The sequence below is a fragment of the Myodes glareolus genome, chromosome X (genome assembly GCF_982192425.1).
Source record: "Myodes glareolus chromosome X, mMyoGla1.1, whole genome shotgun sequence".
Lineage (NCBI taxonomy): Eukaryota > Metazoa > Chordata > Mammalia > Rodentia > Cricetidae > Myodes > Myodes glareolus.
Window position 1 is genome coordinate 19,847,362 of NC_142053.1, and position 20,506 is coordinate 19,867,867.

The following is a 20,506-nucleotide window of genomic DNA, read 5'->3' on the forward strand; positions in this document are numbered from 1 at the left end:
CTGGGCTTGGAGCGTGCTGTCCCACACCCCACCCATTTCCCCAACCTAGGTAAGGTATGGCACCGGAGAAAAAGAGGAGGCATTCAGGCGGTATTTGGTGTACTGACTGGAGGATTTTCTTTTAACTTTGAGAGACAACAACATGTGGCAACATCAGAAACGACATCTCTGACCAGACAGCACTGGCAGTGCAGAGTTCATCACACATGGAAGTATGCGGCCATCCAAGTCCAGTCTCTGAGCTGATTGAAGCTCCGCTGCCTGCAGCACAGACAGCAAGGAGATAAAGTGCATCACGACCCCATCACACAGCCAGGCCATCCTAGAGGAAGAAAGGTAGCCAAGGGTGTCCCACGCTCGACCTCGCCTGCAAGAGCCATGTGGGACACATAGGATACTTTTGTAGAAAGGCTTTAATCCTCTTGGGAGCTAGAGCATAAGCCATATGGCGGAGAGACAGATATGAAGGAAGCCATCCCTTATATATGAAACAGTCCTAGCTTCGGACGTGTCACTCTTGGATTGGTCCGCTGCTCCCAGTCCCAGGTGATGCCTCGGGAGTAGGCGGGGGCACAGAAGTGGAAAGATACCAACACGTGTGCGTTCACCTGGTGGTGAAGCCGGATGTCAGCGCCATCTTGATGATGTAGGATGTGGCTGCGGCCTTCTACATCTCCCCCTAATTTTACTTCTTTGCAGAAAGGCAACTCCCTAGGAAGGTAAAGATAGAGGTCGCATTTCCCAAAATGAAAACATTAAAATGGGCTTACATGGAATCTGCCCCTAGGCTCATGACACCTGGAACCTATCCAGCCTGCCCTCTGCCAATTTTTTGGGAAAGGGAACATATGGCAGGAAATCCTTATGCAGAGCGACTTATCTCTCAGAGAGGGCCATTTTCTGTGCGATGCTCTTCAGCTCGACAACCTTTAGGGCTAGCTAAGCCAAGCATTCCACCCTGTGTAATGGACCATTGTCCTAGGGGTGCAGGAGCTGGTTGGCATAAACCTTACTGCTTCAACATAGATAACCATATATCAGTAGATGCTCCCTGTTCCAGGGTAGCCAGCACTGAGCAAAAACCATTTTGTCCCTAAGACTTTGGGATTTGAGTCAGCAGACCATCCAGAGGAGAAACATTATTCCATAGCGTAGGACCATTTCAAAACATTTTCATCCCCACCCATTCTTTGAAGTAGGGGATGAAGGACACAACCCAGGACTGGAATCCTTTGGCCAAGCTTATGTCCATTCGCGTGGAGTTGATTGTCACAATGGACCGTCTCAAGGAGGACAGCAAATCATCAAAATTCTCCTGCAAGATACAAAGACAATTCTCGGGACAAGTTAGCCTTTTTTATAAAGTTTTCATATGGTACATTGGTCATACATAAGGCTGGAGTTTTCCATTTATAGCCCAATTGGGTAGGCTGTCATAAGATATCCACCTGTTTTTTATTCTATCTCTAATAGATGTATCTATGGTAGCCTGTTGATCCAGGGCTGTAGCCATTGTGGTAGATAACTGATTGAGGGTCTCTGTTTTTGATGATATAGGCCGTGTTGCCCCAGTGGCGCCTAGGAAAAACCCAGGCCCTGTTTGTTGATATTAGATTTAAGATTTATTGGCTCCCGTATTTCTTGCTGGTACAGTGGCCTCGGGCTCCAGAGCCCGCCCGCCATCCAAGGGCTGTGTGCGGCCCTGGGCCTGCTCGCTGCGTGGCTCCGCATGTCCCAGGCCAGGAAGTGGCGGCTCCACCCCCAGGCGCCCCCGCCTTCCCCGCGGGGCCAGCCCAGACCTCCGCTGCTGTGTTGGTGGGGGAGTGTGGCGGGAGCCAACACCCGGACTGGTAACTGAGGTGACATAGGCTGGCAACATCTCAAGGTCCGCGCCAGAGCCGCTGCAGCTCAAGGGGCCGATGGGAGAGGCGGCGAACAGGGCCGCTTCCCTATTAGCCAACTCTCAACACCTGTGCCACAGCAAAAGCGGCTGTAAACTCTCACAGATCCAGCCAACGACCCAATCACCCCAAAATCCAAGGGCCCTTTGCATCCACCTCCCTGCGGATCCTGAAACACCAGACAAGCCAAGCGTATACACAGCAATCTTTCAGGAGGACTTGAGTTTTTAAAATGCTAAGCAGTTTTTAAAAACTTAAGTCGCACTATGTAGATGTAATACAGTACTGCCTGTTTACTGCGTCTAAACCTTAATTGTGCTTTTATTATGATAATTACGATCAGCCCTGCCTGAAGTTAGCATCGTTTAGCATAGCCAAATGGAATCAGAGCCATTTTAGCCTCAGAGACCCTCATAGTCCCAGGTACATTGTAAGCCCTCTGACCCGGCTGCCTGTGGCATCGCTCTCATTCCTGGCACCACCGTGACACCCTCCAGGCCAGGCACCAACCGAGCCGGCGCAACGTGAACCCCACCATAGCCATAGAGCAAAGCTCCGCTCCAGCTGCCCTCCAGCCCCAGCTGCACCCACTCCGAGCCCAAACCGGTGTACGGAGCAAAGCGGAACTCAGAGAAGCAGGCTTGCTGCTCTGCAACCATTGAAAGGACCTCATTTAATCTTTTAGGGAATTTGGGCGTCGTTAGTCTCTCTGGCTGCTTCCTGCTGTTATTGGGCCGCTGCATTTTAGGGGTAAACACTACAACATTTCAGGAGGTCTCAGTGATTCAAACCACGTGGATCTCAAGCACATACTTAGGCTCCCATCCTTCGTGGAGGCGAAAACAGAACCTCTCCTCCAAAACATCATATTCTTAAGTCCATGTTTTAAATTTAAACTACCTTTTTTTAGCAGTTCCTAAATTCAAATATCTTTCTCCTGTCCAGTACATAAAAAACAACATGAACAACATAACATAAAGCTTTTGACCTTGTAAATCAGCCTTCTCCCCCATTTTTACTTTCTTAGAATCATTGGGGGGTCCTTTTTAACTTATCTGAGTGCGCGCGCACAACCTTCCACTGCTGCTCAGTTTCTGATATGCTCTCTGGACTTTAGAGCGTACCTCTCTAAGCATGCATGCCTGCAGTTTTGAATCCTTCCTGGTCTCCGGCGGTGCAAAGTTCTTCTTCTTCCTGGGTTTCGGCACCAGATGTCCCGCGCTCGGCCTCGCCTGCAAGAACCACGCGGGACACATAGGATACTTCTGTAGAAAGGCTTTAATCCTCTTGGGAGCTAGAGCATAAGCCATATGACGGAGACCCAGATATGAAGGAAGCCATCCCTTATATATGAAACAGTCCTAGCTTCGAACGAGTCACTCTTGGATTGGTCCGCTGCTCCCAGTCCCAGGTGATGCCTCGGGAGTAGGCGGGGACACAGAAGTGGAAAGATACCAACACGTGTGTGTTCACCTGGTGGTGAAGCCGGATGTCAGCGCCATCTTGATGATGGAGGATGTGGCTGCGGCCTTCTACACAAGGGGGCAGGGAAAACAGAGGCTCACAAACTATTCAGGGCCAGAATGAAACACACAAAGCAGAATCCTAGTTCTACCCCCATCTCCTCGCCCAGAGTCCAGTCCATTGTCAGTGTTTCTGACCTCACACCGTAGCCCATGTCTGGACATAATCAGGGAGGGGCTTCCTGGAGCAGGAGGTCTAAGAAGGCAGGGCCTCTGTCTCCATACTCATTTGTCCAGTAGGTCAAGGCTGACGGCATGCTGAAGGTTTCTGTATCAGGAAAGCAATGCATGGACCTTGAGATACCAGTGACAGAGAAGCTTGGAGGAGTGTAGGAGAAGTAGCAAAAGTATTCCTTGGGTCATCCTTGGGCATTTGGAGAGTCTAGCCTAAGAAAGGCCTCCTGGACAGACTGTGCTCAGTATATCTGGAGGAGATTTTTTTCCCATGTGATGCCTGGGATGGGGCTACAAGCCTGGGAACAAAGAAACAGGGCCATACCATGTGTACCTGCCTGTAGCTCTTCAACTTCCCATGAACCACAATGCCATCATTGTAGTTCACTACCACACAACTGCTCGGGGGCCCTGGTCAAGTACCAGAGAGGTGGAGAGGACTAGGCATTTCAGGAAGCTCTTGAACCTTCCTCTCTGTTCATAAACTCATCTATCTGCCTGTCTTCTCATCCACTCCAAGGAAAGGCAGATGCTCAGCTTCCCTAACCCACAGCCTCTCTTTCTCCCTAGGTCCCCTGGCAACTCTCTACTCCCTCCCCACCTCAGCTTCCTTCCATGTCATGAAGAAGACTGCAGAAGGGGTTGGGGATTGCAGGTCCAGGGCAGGCTGAGTTCCCCCTTCTTCTGTGTATAACAAGGGCAAATCCCAGCCCGGTCCTTGATCCCCATTGTGTTCATGAGATGAGAGAATACACCTCCCTCACAGTGGTGCTAGGAGACATCAGTGCCCGAGGTACACTGGCATCTTTTCTGTGGCGGGGCCAGAAGATCTGAGCCACACCACCACTCTCTAAGCCTCTACCAGAAAGGCCCTTCCTCTTCTAGGCAGGTTCTTCACTCAGCTGCTCCCCGGGCTGCTCAGGAACAGAGGCAGGCATCTCTACATAGGGATCCATCTTGAAATGATCAGAGAAGGGAGCCATCACCTAGAAGACCAAGGCCTGAAAAAAAAATAAAGAGAAGTCTTCAGAGTTGGCCTCCTGTGCACTCTGCCTCTCCACCCTATCCTGACAGCAGCTGCTTACTCCTGGAATCCTTCCCACTTCCCCAGATCCTGTGGCACACGGCTGCCAGGCTGCTCATGGCTGGAAGATGGGCTTCTGGGTCACACGAGTGTCATCGCAGGTTCTGCTGGGCAGACAGCAGGCTGTGGGGGAAAGAGACGATTGTAATCAATATTTCCTGTTCTTTCCTGTCTGCAGAGGCAGAGAGCCTCAGGAATGCCCCCAGACCAGGTTAGGGGAGAAAGAGGGAGAACAGGAGGAGCAGGCAGAGGACAGTCCCCTGCCCCATCCTCAAGAGTGGAGGAGGCAGTCTGGAGAAGGGCTGCATAAAGCGGCAGAGACTAACCTTGGGCCTGCGTGCAAAGAAGGGGACAGACCTGAGCTTTGGTTCAGAAAAGAACTGTCCATTTTATCTGACTACCTGACACAGGGAGACCAATGGACAATTATTTACTCTTCTAGTACCTTCCTGGGGGCTCACTGGCCCATTCAGGGTTCAGGTTACATCTCAAAATGGTTCTACAAAAGAGGGACGTCAGGCCTGGAAGGTGGTTGGGAGGGGCTCCCTGTCTGTGTGTTGGTGATGAATTGACCTTCTAAGATGCCATAGCCACCCAATGCCCTGAAAGGACTACCAGGAAACATGGGAAAGCCTCACCTACCGCTTCAGCTTCCCAGCTTGGGCAGGCCACAGGTATGCCAGGGTGCTGCCCCCTTCTAAAACCCTCTACCCATGTGGCCTCTCCAGACCTACTGTGCTACATTTCACCTGACCCTCCTGCTCTCATTCATCCTCCAAATGCCCCTGGTCCCTGGTCTTCTTTCCCAGACTCTTCACATCCACCTTATCTTCTCACTATCCCTATGCCTCCTCCCAGCCTTGTACCCTCTAGCTCATCACTGTCTCAGCCTTTAGTTCCCTGTCTACTCCCTGATTCTCCTTTTCTCTCCTAGACTCCTGCATTCCTTCCCAGCTTATCTCAGCTGTCTCCTGCCTTCCTACCTGTGCTGCTCCGGTGACTTCTACCTTTCTCTAGCCACTAACCGTCTCCTTTAGCCATGTGATCTCCCCACCCTTCATCCCTCCCAAACCTCCTACCCTCTTCTGAAACTTTCTACCCTCCTCCCCAGATTCCTATTTCTTCCTAGCTTCTAACCTTTCCCCCTGAACCTGTTGTCCTCATTCCTAACCTCTTGCCTTCATGCGTGTCTTCTCCTGATGTTTTCCACCCGCCCCATGACCTCAGATCTCCCTGCAGCCTGCTAGCCTCACCCTAAGCCTACTGTCTTCTCCCCAGACTTCCGTGCATTCACTGAGACTCCCATCTTTTTCCTCCCCAGACTACTGCCTTGTCTCTAGGCTTATGTCCTCTTGTAGCATTCGAAGAGCCTCTGAATCTCCAGCCTTCCTCTTAAAGCTTGTAACAACCCAGCTCTTGGACGGCAAAGACAAGAGGATCATGTGCTTGGTGGTAACCTGTAAAGGAACACGCCTCCCCCTTCCCCCCAAAAACCAAGGTCCTAAGAAATGCTCAAAGTTCTAAAAGCCAGCTATTTGAGAACTGCAGATAAAAGCCTCTGATCCCGACCGAGAACACCCAGTGGTTGCAAAAACAACTCCATCACACAGTTTCAAAAACAAACAGTTTGTGTAAGGAAAACAGCTAATTTCGCCATTCTGCCCTAAGCAAATACCCTTCCTCCTTCTCTATCCCCAGCTTGAAACATGTAATCTTCATTCTTTGGAACTCTGGTATTGAGTGTCTGGGTCCTGTGCCCTGATGGTTGTGTGGCCAAAACTCGAGAAGCCACCTCTCTGACGTTCAATAAAGCTTCTCTAGGTGTTAAGGTCAGCTATGTCCTTATTTCTTCCTGCACATTTAACTCTTACATATTCTTATAGCTCAGGCTACAAGATGAGTTCCTCTCTGAGAGCAAAATTTCCTAATAATTTCAATATGAAGATAAGGAAACAGTCACACATATTATTCTCCAACAAGCCCGAACACCTTGGCAGTCGTTCTTGAACTTTTTTTGATTTCTCATTTTTGTTTTTATTTTATTTTTTAAGGTTTATCTTATTTTTGTGAATTTATGTGAATGGGTATTTTACCTGCATGTACGTCTGTGCACCACATGCATGCATTATCCACAGCAACCAGAAGAGGGAATCAGATCTCCTGATGGTGGCCTTAGAGCCACTTGTGAGTGTTTTGAGTGTAGGCGTTGGGAATGAAGCCTAGGTCCTCTGGCAGAGAGGCCAGTGTTAATACCCACCATGCCAACAGCCCTGAATTTTTATTTTAATTTTCTTGTATATTTAATGTCTGTATCTGTAACCCAGAGTGTTCTTTAACAAGTTTAGTGTTATTTATACTTTATGAATATGGAACACAGTGACTGCTTGGCAAGAACTGGCAGCTTTAAGACCCTGAAGGGAAGGAAGTATATAGAGGCCCAATTTCTTGTGTTATTTTATAATAAAATGGCATTTTTGATGTGTGACACCATATTCATTTGAATGTGTTTAATTTAGATTTGGCCTTGTTTTATCAATATCCCTTCAAGTGTTTACTATGTGTGTAATCTCAAATGAGTTGATTGACTGACCACTTGAAGTTTTATAGTCACCATCCATGTCACCTAACTGCTTTCTCCAGCCAAGACAGAATCCAGTCTGGCTTTTAATTTAACTTGCTCATCTTCATTACATTCAGTTATGTTTGGCTTGGGACTCCTTCAGGTGCTTTTGGAACGTCTTTGTGCAAAGATCATTTGTGAAAAGGAAATTAGTATTTATTTGAGGGTCTCTAATTTAACATTACAATATTTTCTTTTGACACAATTGTCTTTCTGCTATTGGCAGCAAATGCTATTGGCAGCAAATGTTTGGAGCTTGTTTTCACTTGCAGTTCTAGAACTTACTTAGCTGAGTCCTCACAGCAGTGCATGCTCTTACCCATCTGCCAGCGGTGGGGCTTTAAACTCACGGCTTTCGTTTTATAAAAGATTTGTGTGTTTATGACAATGTTAGAAATCCTGGATCTTCTAGGAGTTTGTGAAAAAAATGGATTTGCTATATTTAGTGCCTAAATGAAGAAAAAATAGTTCTAATAGGCTTTGTGCTTATTGCTTTAACAAGAGTTATAAGCCCCAAATTGAATTTAACTTTAAGTCCTTATACAAATTATTTCATAACTTTACCAAAATGTGAAGTGATTTTATGTGCACAAATTCCCAGAAGTACTGGTCAGTGTTTAAAGATTCATTTCCCAAATGAATTTCAGGCTGAAATTCATATTATGTAATCCACTACTGCCAAACTTTTAATACTATATCCTTGAAAACAATGCAGACTCTCCTTAACCTCTGAGCCATCTCTCAAGCTTCATTACAGAGCTACAGTAATGAAAACAGCTTGGTATTGGCATAAAAACAGAGACATTGACCAATGGATTGAAGACCTGGATACCCACATACATATGAACACCTGATTTTTGACAAAGAAGATAAAATTATACAAAGGAAAAAAAGAAAGCATCTTCAATAAATGGTGCTGGCATAACTAGATGTCAACCTGTAGAAGAATGAAAATAGATCCATATCTATCACCATGCACAAAACTCAAGTCCAAATGCATTAAAGACCTCAATATAAATCTGACCACACTGAACCTGATAGAGGAGAAAGTGGGAAGTAGCCTTCAATGCATAGGCACAGAAGACCACTTCCTAAGTATAACCCCAGTAGCACAGACAATAAGAGCAACAATGAATAAATAGGACCTCCTGAAACTGAGAAGCTTCTGTAAAGTAAAGGACACTGTCAATAAGACAAATAGGCAACCTACTGAATGAGAGAAGATCTTCACCAACCCCACATCAGACAAAAGTCTATTCTCCAAAATATATAAAGAACTCAAGAAACTAGACATTAAAATTCTAAATAACCCAATTAAAAATGGGGTACTGAATTGAAGTGAGAATTCTCAACAGAAGAAGTTCAAATGGCCCAAACTTATTTAAGGACATGTTCAACTTCCTTAGCGATCAGGGAAATGAAAATCAAAACAATCTTGAGATACCATCTTACACCTGTCAGAGTGGCTAAAATCAAAAACACCAATGATAGCCTATGCTGGAGAGGATGAGGAGTAAGGGAACACTCATCCATTGTTTGTGGGAATGCAAAATTGTGCAACCACTTTGGAAATCAGTGTGATGATTTCTCGGGAAATTGGGAGTCAACCTACCTCAGGACCCAGCAATTCCACTCTTGGGAATATACCCAAGAGATTCCCTATCATACTACAAAAGCATTTGTTCAACTATGTTCATAGCAGCACTATTTGTAATAGCCAGAACCTGGAAACAACCTAGATGTTCCTCAACTGAAGAATGGATAAAGATAATGTGGCACGTTTACACATTAGAGTGCTACTCAGCTTTAAAAAAAAAGTGACATCTTGAATTTTGCGTGCAAAATTCACTATCCTGAGTGAGATAATCCAGACCCAAAAAGATGAATATGGTGTGTAATTACTTATAAGGGGATACTAGCTATAAACAAAGGACATTGACCCTATAGTTCATGATCCTAGAGAAGTGAAGTAATCAGGGGATCACCAAAATATATAGATCCACCTGGAAGTTGGAAACAGACAAGATCACCTGACAAAATTGGGAGCATGGGGTGGGGAAGAAGGGAGGGAGGGTAGAAGCGGAAGAGGAGAGAAGAAAGGGAGGGCTGAGGAGAACTTGAGGGAAGGGATAGTTGAGATGAAGAAGGACAGAGAGGAGAGCAAGGAAAGAGATCTCTAGATTGAGGGAGTCATTATAGGGTTAGCAGAAGCCTCACTCTAGAGAATTTCCCAGGAATCCACAAGCATGACCCCTCCTAAGACCCTAAACAATAAAGGAGAGAAGGCCTGATGTTGACTTGCCCTGTAGTCAGACTGATTAATATCTTAAATATCACCATAGAACCTTCATCCAGCAACTGATGGAAACAGAAGCAGAGACCCACATTGGAGCACTGGACTGAGCACCCAAAGTCCAGTTGAAAAGTGAGAAGAATGAGAATATGAGCAGTGAAGTCAAGACCATGATGGGCTCATGGACTGAAACAGTTTACCTGAGCTAATAGCTAATCCTTTTCTGCTATGTTTACTTCTGTTTTGAAATGTAATCAGAGGCCACTGTCCTGGATGGTAGTTCAAGTGGGTCCCCTGGATCATGAGCACAGTGATGTTATCCAGAGTGGCATCATATATGCGACTAACCTACTGACTGCTTCCTGACACCCAATTATGGGGCAGGGGTACATGCCTTTTAGCTCATCCCATGCCATCCTATCCCATGCCATCCCATCCCCCAACAAGAATCCAGTTTTAGGAACATGATTACAGGAATGCAGTGAAAATCTGTCTCTGATCTCGGTCAGCACTAATGTCTTTCAGTCACACTTATCAGTGTCATTAAGGGATGCCCCTCTGGTGAGGGATGTAGGGCTGCATTGTGTACAAGGGTATTCTGGATACGGGGGAACAGTTTGGCTCAGGAGACCCATCTCTCAGGGTCCCAACAACTACAGAGATGCCAGACACAGACTGGACCTGCTTGCTGAAGCCAATTGCAGCACCATATACCATTGGTGCCACAGAGAACTTCATGAAGCCTCAGACTTTCTGTGTGCCAAGGAAGCAGTGACATTCGAGAATGGAGAAGAATCATAGGGGAATTCTATACCGAATGGTTTCATCAGTACAAGCCACCTAGAGGAAGAGCCCAGTTAGGAAGCAGGAATTCTGCCTGTGCCTGTGTGTGTGTGTGTGTGTGTGTGTGTGTGTAGGGGGGTGGGGTAGCAGACACACCCACCAAGAGCCAGGCAGTTGCTCAGCAGGAGCCAACTCTCAAGAGAACTTGCTTGCAAGGAACAGAAGCTGGTGGTGGTTCTCCAATCCCACACACTCCAAGAGCCAGAAAGTAGCTCAGCAGGAGCCAACCCTCCCAAGAACTTGCTTGAAGGGAACAAGAGTTATTAGTGCCCCTCCCCCACCCACCAAAAGACAGGAAGTAGCTCATCTCGCGAGAACTCGATTGTTCAAGCACAGTGCGCCTCACGTGGTGTGCTCGGTGGGGCTCATAACTGCCACCTCATCTCCTTAGCTGAGCCTGAGTAGTGCCGTTGCTTAAGGCAGGGGAGCTGAATGAAAAGTCCGAATCGCCATGCAGGATCCTGGTGAGGCCACAGGTGGTAGAACACGGGTCGAAGAAGGCGAGGATGGACAGCAGCGACCTCGAGCTTCCGATATCCAGTCTAGCTCTCAGAGTTCGGCGGCAGAGGGTGACCAAGACGAGGTCCCTCGTGAGAGTGGCCCACAAGATGCCAATAGCCAGTCTGTTCCAGGCAGGTCCCACCCAGGGAGCCCTTTAGGTGTGGCCGCTGAAGAGGCAGCTGTCGTTCTCCAAGACGAGCTACCACCACTTCTCTCTGGACCCAGTGGAGATGCTGTAACAACTGCAAGTCGATCCCTGGAATTGTATCCTTTCTTGGGAGACCTTTGGCCAGGGCTATGGGAAGATAGGAAGGATGAAACGTGAAACAAAGTCTTTCGGGTGGGTGAGCAGGAAGGTTGACAGCAAGGGAAGGAAGAGACAGACTGGTACACTCTGGACTGTTAGCTCAAAAAGAAACGTCATGCTATCAGGACAGGGAGTTGCCTAATCCTGAGAAGACTTCATAATGTAGAAGAAAACCTGAACCGTTGGGGAGGCGGGAGGTAGATGATGCTTGTTTAGCATCGTCAGAAAGAAGATTCTGGGACAGTCTTGGTCTTGGGTTGCACATGGGGGCAGTGTCAGACAGACCTCAGAAGTATACCAGGCCACATAGCAATAGGAAACCTAATAGTGGATGATACCTTAACCATAGCCCCCTCCAGCTCTGTAAGAGTGCCTTTCGGGTCTGCAGTAGAGGCAGACATGGTCCGCAGGTCCCTGGTCGCCAATGCCCAGCGCCAGCCACCAATGGTTCCACAGGAGTACACTGTGAATGACAGTACCTTGGTTGTGTCAGTTTTCCCAAAGCCTGGAGTAGGGGTGGTTTCAGAGTTGGGAGGCAGTGTGTGCTCTAGGGGTGTCCAAATGGAGAGACACTGGTGGGTTAGATGTAAGTGGGAAGGTATGGTGTGAGGGACCTGAACAGATCCCTCATTTCCCTGATGGTGTTTCTTTCTCTCATATTTAGTAGGTGGACAACTGATGACATCAGTCTCTTCCAGATTTCCATCAATAGCTTTCTTGACCAGCTCTCCCTGGTGATGAGAAATATTCAGCACTTCCAGTTTGTGGCTGTTGTCAAACGAGGAAGAGGAAGGATTCATCACACCTAAACTTTCTCCCCCTAAAAGACAGGACAAAGGCATTTCGTGGTTTTGGTAATTGTTACCTTGCCTTCAAATTTCAATGTTTTGATGCGATTTCCCTTTTATCAGCCCCATGGTTAGCTTGTTTCCCTTTTGCTTAAGGAAAGGGTGCTTAAATGTTTGTTGCTGAACAAAATAAAACTAACATATTGTGGTTTAGATGTTTTGGTCTGACATTACTTTTGGCTATGGCAGAAACCTCCAGGTTTTCTCATCTGTGTACTTTGGTTGGAAGGAAAGTTCTGAAATTTAAAATTTCTCACAGTCCAAAGCAGGAAAAAGTATTTTAGTAAATGGAAAGAAAAATGATATTATTTAAAGTCTGTTGGTTATTCAGCACACAGTATGGTTATCTTTGAAGTAGGATTTTTTGTTAGACTATGCTAAAGAGCTCTGCTAGCGTGCCCGAGTCCCTGAGTTCAATCCCAAAGTACTGTAAAAAAGAGTGTGGGGGAGGGGTTCTATAGAACTAGGTATATAAAGGCAATAAAGACATTTTTAGGTTTATCCTTTAATATTTTTCCTGGAAATATTTCTCTTACGGAATATTAGTTTTTCCATTTCCTCACACTTTTCAGGAAAATTTTTCATTAAAAAAATCCTATATACAGATACTAAACATTTCGCCTTATCCATACTTTCCTATGTAATAAATAATTGAGTTCATGAAAACTTATTTCCTTAAGGTATATTAGAAGAAGCAGATTTCCTGAATTAAAGATTTATATAGTCACGTATTAAATTTCTCTAGATATACTACTCTACCATTTTCTAATATGGGCCTTACACTCACCAAATCTCGGTCTGCAGACTCTCTTTCATAACCACTGGGTTGATCGTTTTCATACAGAAGGGAAAAACTAATTTATTTTGAGAAGACAAGAAAGAAAACCCAGAGCAGGATATCTGAGGCTCCCAGGCCTTCTTTCAGATTAGTGTAGAGCAACATTGAGACAAATGGTTGTGCTTGTTAAGTAGTGACTAGCTGTGTACAAACAGCCTGCATGCGAGAATCCTGCTAAACTCACTCATTAATTCTTGTGACTGTTTATATATATGTATGTTTGTGTATATATATGTATGTGTACATATGTGTGTTAAAGGCAATTTATTTCTTTCTGGTTTGATACTGTTTCTTGATTGTTTTCTTTCTTCACTCTGTCTTGAATGTTCCCAGTCCTTCTGTCTATCCCTGTAATGTGTTGGGTGGGGGTCAGGTCTCTCCGAGAGCCCTGCCTACTGCCTCCTGAATGATGAGGTTTTGTATGCAGGTGGACAGACACGGTCACAGGCTCCTGGCTCAATTGGGTTGGGCAGTTACCTGTGATCTTGTGATGACTGTGTGTGGGGTGACCCATTCCTGGTCTCCGGTAGTTTTCTCGTGTGCTGGGCTTGCAGGTCTCTAGTTGGGCCCTCTGGGAGAGGCAGTGCTCTGTTCCTCTGCAGCTGCCCAGACTCAACCTCAAAGACCTCAGCTGCCCAGATTCTCACAACCATCTCTTCAACTCTGGGTGTCTCCTAGGGTCTACTGACAGTTTCTCCCTCCAGGAGGATGGGCACCAGATGTAGTGTGATTTCCAATTGGCCTTAATACTAAAAGCCCAGAGTCAAGCATTAGGGGGTGAAATCTGAAAGATCAGAGAAACGGAACAACCAGCAACGAGTGCTTACCTATACAAAATCCTCAGACAGAATGGATTTTGTCTCTTTAAGTCCTCAGGCTAAATGCCATGCCCTTCTGTCTCCTCCCACCTTGAATTCCCCTCTCAGCTCAGTCATCTCCCTTCCTGTCTCCATCTCCCTAGTGCTGCTGGGGTTAAAGGCCTATGATCACCAAGTACTAGAATTAGAGGTGTGAGCCACCACTACCTGGTTCTATGTCTCGGAGACTGGATCAATTTTGTGTAGCCCAGGGTGGCCTTCAACTCACAGAGATGGGTTTCCCTCTGCCTCCCGAGTACTGGGATTAAAGGTGTGTACCACCACTTCTGGGCCTCTATTACTAAATCGTGGCTTGCTCCACACTCTGATCCTCAGACAAGCTTTATTTGTTAGAGCACAAGCAAAATATCACCACACTCATCGACTCTGTGCCTGGACTTCCATTGATCAGTGTCCATCTTGACCCCATATCCTGTGCCTTTAGTGTCCTGTGCCCCATATACTTTGAGGTTTCTGTCTTGTGGGTGGGTAGATCCAGTTCCTGGTCGGCACAGTGCCCACTTGCAGTCCTGGGAGGATCTGACACTGGGCTAGAGGGAGAGAGTCTCTGTGTACGTGCCATGGGCAATGGCCTTAGCAACTGACCCGAAGCAGCTGGGGCTGAAGAGGACGGATGTCCACTGACCCAGTATTGGTGCTATTGGCTACATTAAGAGTCTCTTCCTCCCCTCCTTCCCTTCTCTTTCTCTTTCCCTCACTGGTTATTTAATGACCTCCCTTATATTCTTTTGATTCTCAGCCCCCATCGTGATCCTGTTGCAGTTCCCCTATATTTTGATTTTGAGAGAGATTCACCCATCTTAGGTAAAAATTGCCCTTCTCTCCCATTGGCTTAGCTTTGTTAATGTCACATAAGTAACATTTCGAACCATGTCATGATTTTAAACTGGCACAGTCAACCTTTTCTACCCGTGACATTTCTACACATATCAGGAGTGTCTTGGACTTCAGCAATTCAAACGCATTTTAAAGTGCTTGTGGTCACGAACAATGAATGACAGGATACAACTGATAATACATTTCCAAATATACCTGCAATCACCTTGCACTACTTAAGCATCTGAATCCCAGGGGCTCTCCTGTAACTCAGGGCTGAAGATGAGGCAATCTGGACTAGCGATAGCTGGACAGAGACACAGACACAGACCAGTCTCTCAATTTTATTCTATTTTCAATGCTGGCAAACATTTAGCCATCAGAGGGTAGGTACAGAGAACAATTACCACCACCACCCTCCCCTCCCCACTAAAGCAAGGACTGGGGGAGTCTTTGCCCTAGGGAAGGGTACAGTGTCAAGGGCAGGAGGATGCATGCTGAGAGCCCAAGCCCCCTCTCTATCCCTGGTGAGATTTGAAGAACTCAGGCACAAAGAACCTCAGGTCAGTGGCCACTGTTGGAAGCTGGCTGAGCAGGGAGGAGACAGAACTGTGGAGGAGGCTGGAGTTTTCAGAAGTTACTCGACAAAAAATGAAGGGGAGAGGAGAAGACATTGAATGCTCCCCTCAGCCCACTCCTCCCCCATGCCTCCCCTGGAGACACTGGATACAATCCTTCCAGGACTCCCCAGTCTCCCTGCCAGGCTCCTACAGGTCTGCCTCACCACACCCGCCTCCTTACAGTGACTCTTAAGGAGTCTGCCAATGTACAATGGGGTAGGCTCCTCAGGCAGAGACAGGAAAGGCTGCCTACTGCCCTCATGCAGGCTCCTCCCCTTCTGGAACTTACATAATGAGGTCACTGCCAGTCACTCTGACCTCCCTGTGAACCACTCCTTTCAGGGTCTCCTCTTTCCGCATCAGGTACAAGCGTACAAACTCTGCATCCATGAAGGACTGGAAAGGCACCTTGAAGTCACAGGTGGGGGATATTGTTAGGGTGACTCCTTCTTGTCCCTGGGTGCTCTCCACATAGACTGCCTCCTCCAGGGCCCCTGATTCCCCCATTTCTCCAACACCACTTCCTCTAGACGTCTCTGTGTTGGGCCCCCCAACCTTCTCCCTAGCCATCTCAGGCCACCTCCAGACTATCCCTCAGCAGCTATCACAAACGTCATAAAGGATACAACTCCAGGAACTGGCTTTCGTCGCGTTCTCCCTCCTCTGGATCATGTGGTGGCTTTTTCACAAGGGCAGCTTTCTCCACCAACGTGCCCTCGTCGTCTTTGCCTTCACAACATTGGGGGATTCCAGAGCAGTCAGAACCATTCGGCACACCGGCATTGTCCTCAGCTCTTCCAGTATCATCTCTACTTGCCTGAGTACCAGAGCTTGGGAGGCTACTCGTGTCTTCTCTGCTTGCTTAGTGTGTCACCCGTCCTTCTGCCAGGGTCCTTCATGGCTGCCCTGGTCGTCTCAGAACCCACCACCAACACTACTGTCCCTTGCCGGCTCTAGGATGGCCTGAGGTGCTTCTGCCGCGCCCCGCCCTGTTGTCCTCAGGGCACCAGGTGAGGCAAGGCCTGTGCCACTTGAGAAAATGGGACCTCACGAGGATTGGGTCTGGCCAAACTGATCTTCTCTGTAGAACTGACGGAACTCTAATGCTCTGCAGGTGGATTGATCAAATGGAACCCACATCATCCATTCCCCAAAATCTGGCCCACAGGCTTCAGATAGTTCAGGTTGACAGCAGTCATGAGTGATGTAACACCAATATTCAGATTGCCTATGAAACCAGGCTGATTTTGTTCTATACAGACACGCAGAGACTTCAAGACCCTGATAGATGGTTCAGTCAAACTGCCTCACCCGAATCGTTTGCCCTTAAATCTATAACACACACACACACACACACACACACACACACACACACAAAACCACACATACACACACACATGACATGCACACATGCCTACACACACACACACATACACACAGACACCCCCTCACACACACATCTACAGAGAGTTGGACATTAGATAGTTATAGTTTTCCTTGTTGATCAGACCCAGAAAAGAGACTCACTAAAGAAGTGTAAAGTGTGTAAAGTTGAGAGCTATCAAAAAATAGTTTTGGATAGTAAGGAAAGTTGGGATAGAAAGTGAATTAGGTACAAGACTTTGGACTCACCAGATAGGATAGATAATGGAGTATTTTCTCTGAACTTGTCAAATGCAAGTGGACTAGACATTGCTGATATATATAATATTGCTGATTTATTGCCTGTGTATATTATATATAGTTATTGTACTTGTTTTATATAGTTTTTCTTATATTAGTTATAACCTACTTTTTACCTCAGAAAAAAAAGGAAAATGTGATAATTTGTTTCTGATCTAAAGATAAAGCTTGTCTGAAGGTGAGAGTGGGGAACTAAGCCTCTAGTTTGCCATAGAGGCCAGGTAGTGGTGGCATACATCTGTATCCCAGTACTCTAGAGGCAGAGCTAGTGGCATCTCTGTGAGTTCAAGGCCACCCTGGGCTAATCAAGATTGAGCCAGTCTAAAAGAGAAACAGAGACAGGCTGTGGTGGCTCACACTTTTAATCCCAGTACTTGGGAGACACATGTTTTTAATCCCAGCACTAGGAAGGTGGAGACAGGAAGGAATTTGGCTGGGGGAGAGAGAGGAATATAAGGCAGGATGAGACAAGAGCACATGAGATTCAGTCTAAGGATTTGTAGAGACAGGATCTTGCCCCCTTGGTTCTGAGGAATTGGTAGAGCTAAGAACTAGTGGCTGGCTGTTCTGCTTCTCTGATCTTTCAGTTTTTACCCCCTAATATCTGACTCCAAGTTTTTATTATTAAGACCTGTTAGAATTTGTACTGCACTTATGTCTAACCTGACTAGGTCAGCAGAATTCAGAAAGGAATACTTTTCTTCCAGGGAGGTGACAGGGCATCTGGCTTGCCACCATGGTCATCTTTTTTTTTTTTTTTAAACCAGACATATCCTAGTTTAGGGATGTCTGAACAACAGAATGTGACAACAGCCTAACACCCATTATACTTTAAGCAAGGAAACAAATACCAAACGGATGCCACTCATTAGCTGGATATAGAGCCCATAACTCACTAGCAGCAGCTGACCCATGCCATGTGAAGGAACAAACTGGTTTTTGTTTCTTTTTTTTTCCTTCGCATCTTTAATGTGATATAATATATTTAAACCCTTATTTGAGTAAAACTTGTTTTCAAAAATAAATGACTAGGCAGAGCTTTGCAAATGTTTCCACTTGGCGGCATAGAGTGTCAATGTCTTCTAGCGAGTTTGTTTCCTCCTAAGTGGTGGCACTTATGGGGCAAGCGATTGTTGGTTTCTCTTAGGGCATGGAAGAGTAGTGAGCAGCTAGGCAGACTGAAGAGCAAGGTTCACAAGCTGTCTCACTCTCTGTAATCTTTTTCTTTCCGTTTTGCTAACCATTAGCGACTACTTATGTTCTCTCCAATTACCAACCAAAGTTTGTGTGAACTCATGTTGCTACATTGTCATTCCTGATGAGCAGAATTTTTTGTTTTCTTTTTTTTCTGTTTTTTGTTGCTGTTGTTGTTTTGGTTTTTTTGTTTGTTTGTTTTTTTGAGAAAAGAATCCAATAGCCCAGCCTGGCCTCAAAATGCACATACAGACAACTAAACCCTTGACTTCCTGATCCTCCTGAATCTGCTGATAGAGCTGGGATTACAGGCATACGTCATGAACCCCTAACTCCCAACCCCTACTACCCTGGACCAGTCTTTCAAATTTTACAACACCGAGGTCTGTCCACCCTGGACTATCTCCACCAGTCCCCTTTGTTTTCTCATTATAACCTGAGATTTACCATACCCACAAGTGACTCCTTGGTGCCCTCCAGAAACATCCCCCTATGACCAACATACATACACAGACACACAGACATGCCACAGACGTAGAGACCTGTTATTGACTGGACTGAATCTGGTACAAATGTATTCCTCTTTATCCTGGCCCTCTCTGGCTGTGGGCCCAGGTTGTCCATCCAGTCCTTACGTAGCTTGAACTGTCCTAGCAGTCTTGCAAGTCACCCCTCCTGTGTCATCACATGCCCTGGGCCCAGACCACACAGAAAGTGGCCATAGGGACAAGCTCCCCCATACCTATGCTGATGACTTCCCTCTCTAATCAAGTTCTGACACAGAGTCAAGTCCCTCTGGGTGAATCCTGTCCAACTCCCTCCTGTCCTCCACATGTTCTCCTACCTTAGGAATGTGTTGAGAGGGATAAGTCTCTGAACTCAGCCAAGACAAGGGCTGTGATGGACCATACTGCATCAATCACAGTAACCAGTGTCTTTGGGTGATGTCCTGCTGGATAGGAAAGTGGAGATGAAGATGCATGTGTGTGTTCTGTGTTGTGTGTGTTGTGTTTGTTTGTGTGCACACATGCATTCATAAGTGTGTGCATGCATTTGTTCATATGTATTGTGTGGGGGGGTGTCTGTGTGTATGTATGTGTGTGTAGGCATGTGTGCATGCGTGCATGTCATGTGTATGTGTGTGGTTTTGTGTGTCTGTGTGTGTGTGTGTGTGTGTGTGTTACAGATTCAGGGGCAAACGGTTCGGGTGAGGCAGCTTGACTGAACCATCTATCAGGGTCTTGACGTCTCTGCGTGTCTGTATAGAACAAAACCGGCCTAGTTTCGTAGGCAGTCTGAATATTGGTGTTACGTCACTCATGATTGCTGTCATACTGAACTATCTGAAGCCTGAGGGATTAGTGACACTCGTGAGTGGGCTAGTTTTTCAGGAATGGATGATGTGGGTTCCATTTGATCAATCTACCTGCAGACCATTAGAGTTCTGTCACTTCTACAGAGATAACCAGTTTTGCCAGAATCAATCCTTGAAGGGTCCTGTTTACTTTTTCTTTTCTTTCTATTTGTTTGTTTGTTTATTGTAATTTATTTTAAAGAATAAAACTATCTTTTCTCATTTTACATGCCAAATCCAGTTCTTGTTCTTTCTCCTGTAACTGCTCCTTCCACTTTGCCTATCCACGCCCCCATCCCACCCCCATCGACTCCTCAGAGAGGGTAAGGCTTCCTATGGAGAGTCCACAAAGTCTAGCACATTGCTTTGAGGCAGGAATAAGGCCTCTTCACTGTGTTTAGGCTGAGCAAGGTATCCCTCCGGACATAATGGGTTCCAAAGAGTCAAAACAAGCAGTAGGGATAAATCATGGTCTCACTGCCAGTGACCCCACAGTCTTCCCTACTCATATAACTATCACCCACACTCCGAGGGACTAGTTTGGTCCTATGCTGGTTCCCTTGCTGTCAGGTCAGAATTTGTAGCTTCCATTAGCTCAAGTAAGCTGCTTCAGTGGGTGTCCCCATAATGGTCTTGACCTCTTTGTTCATATTCACACTCCTCCTTCTCTTTGAATGGACTTTGGGAGCTCAGCCCAATTCTCCACTGTGGATCTCTGCATCTGTTTTCCTCAGGTGCTGGATGAAGGTTTGATGATGATGTTTAGGATAGTTATCAATTTGACTACAGGGCAAGGCCAGTTCAGGCACCCTCTCCACTATTACTTAGGGTTTTAGCTTGAGTCATTATTGTGGATTCCTGGGAAATTCTCTAGTACCAAGTTTCTTGATAGCCCATAATGACTCCCTCAATCAAGAAAGATATCTCTTTCCTTGTTCTCTGGCTCTGTCCTTCTCTCATCTGAATCATCCAGTTCTCTCTAACCCTCTCCCCCTTCTCACCTCCTCCTTCCCTTCTGCCTTTCCTTCT

The 20,506-nt window shown here is 46.4% G+C and overlaps 1 protein-coding gene across 1 annotated transcript; it reads left to right on the forward strand.

The window, feature by feature from the left end:
- The first annotated feature begins 10,815 nt into the window (after positions 1-10,815).
- On the forward strand, positions 10,816-13,127 carry LOC148117220 (EKC/KEOPS complex subunit Lage3-like). The gene is made up of 3 exons (XM_087902762.1): positions 10,816-11,203; positions 11,606-11,734; positions 11,911-13,127. The coding sequence occupies exons 1-3, from the start codon at positions 10,890-10,892 to the stop codon at positions 12,053-12,055; spliced, it is 588 nt and encodes a 195-aa protein (XP_087758888.1). The 5' UTR covers positions 10,816-10,889; the 3' UTR covers positions 12,056-13,127.
- Positions 13,128-20,506: the final 7,379 nt, after the last annotated feature.

Coding starts and splice junctions, on each gene's coding strand:
- LOC148117220 (XM_087902762.1), top strand. CDS start 10,890: ATGCAGGATCCTGGTGAGGCCACAGGTGGTAGAACACGGGTCGAAGAA. Junction 11,204..11,605: donor GCAAGTCGATCCCTGGAATT/GTATCCTTTCTT, acceptor AGCCCCCTCCAG/CTCTGTAAGAGTGCCTTTCG. Junction 11,735..11,910: donor AATGACAGTACCTTGGTTGT/GTCAGTTTTCCC, acceptor TCTCATATTTAG/TAGGTGGACAACTGATGACA.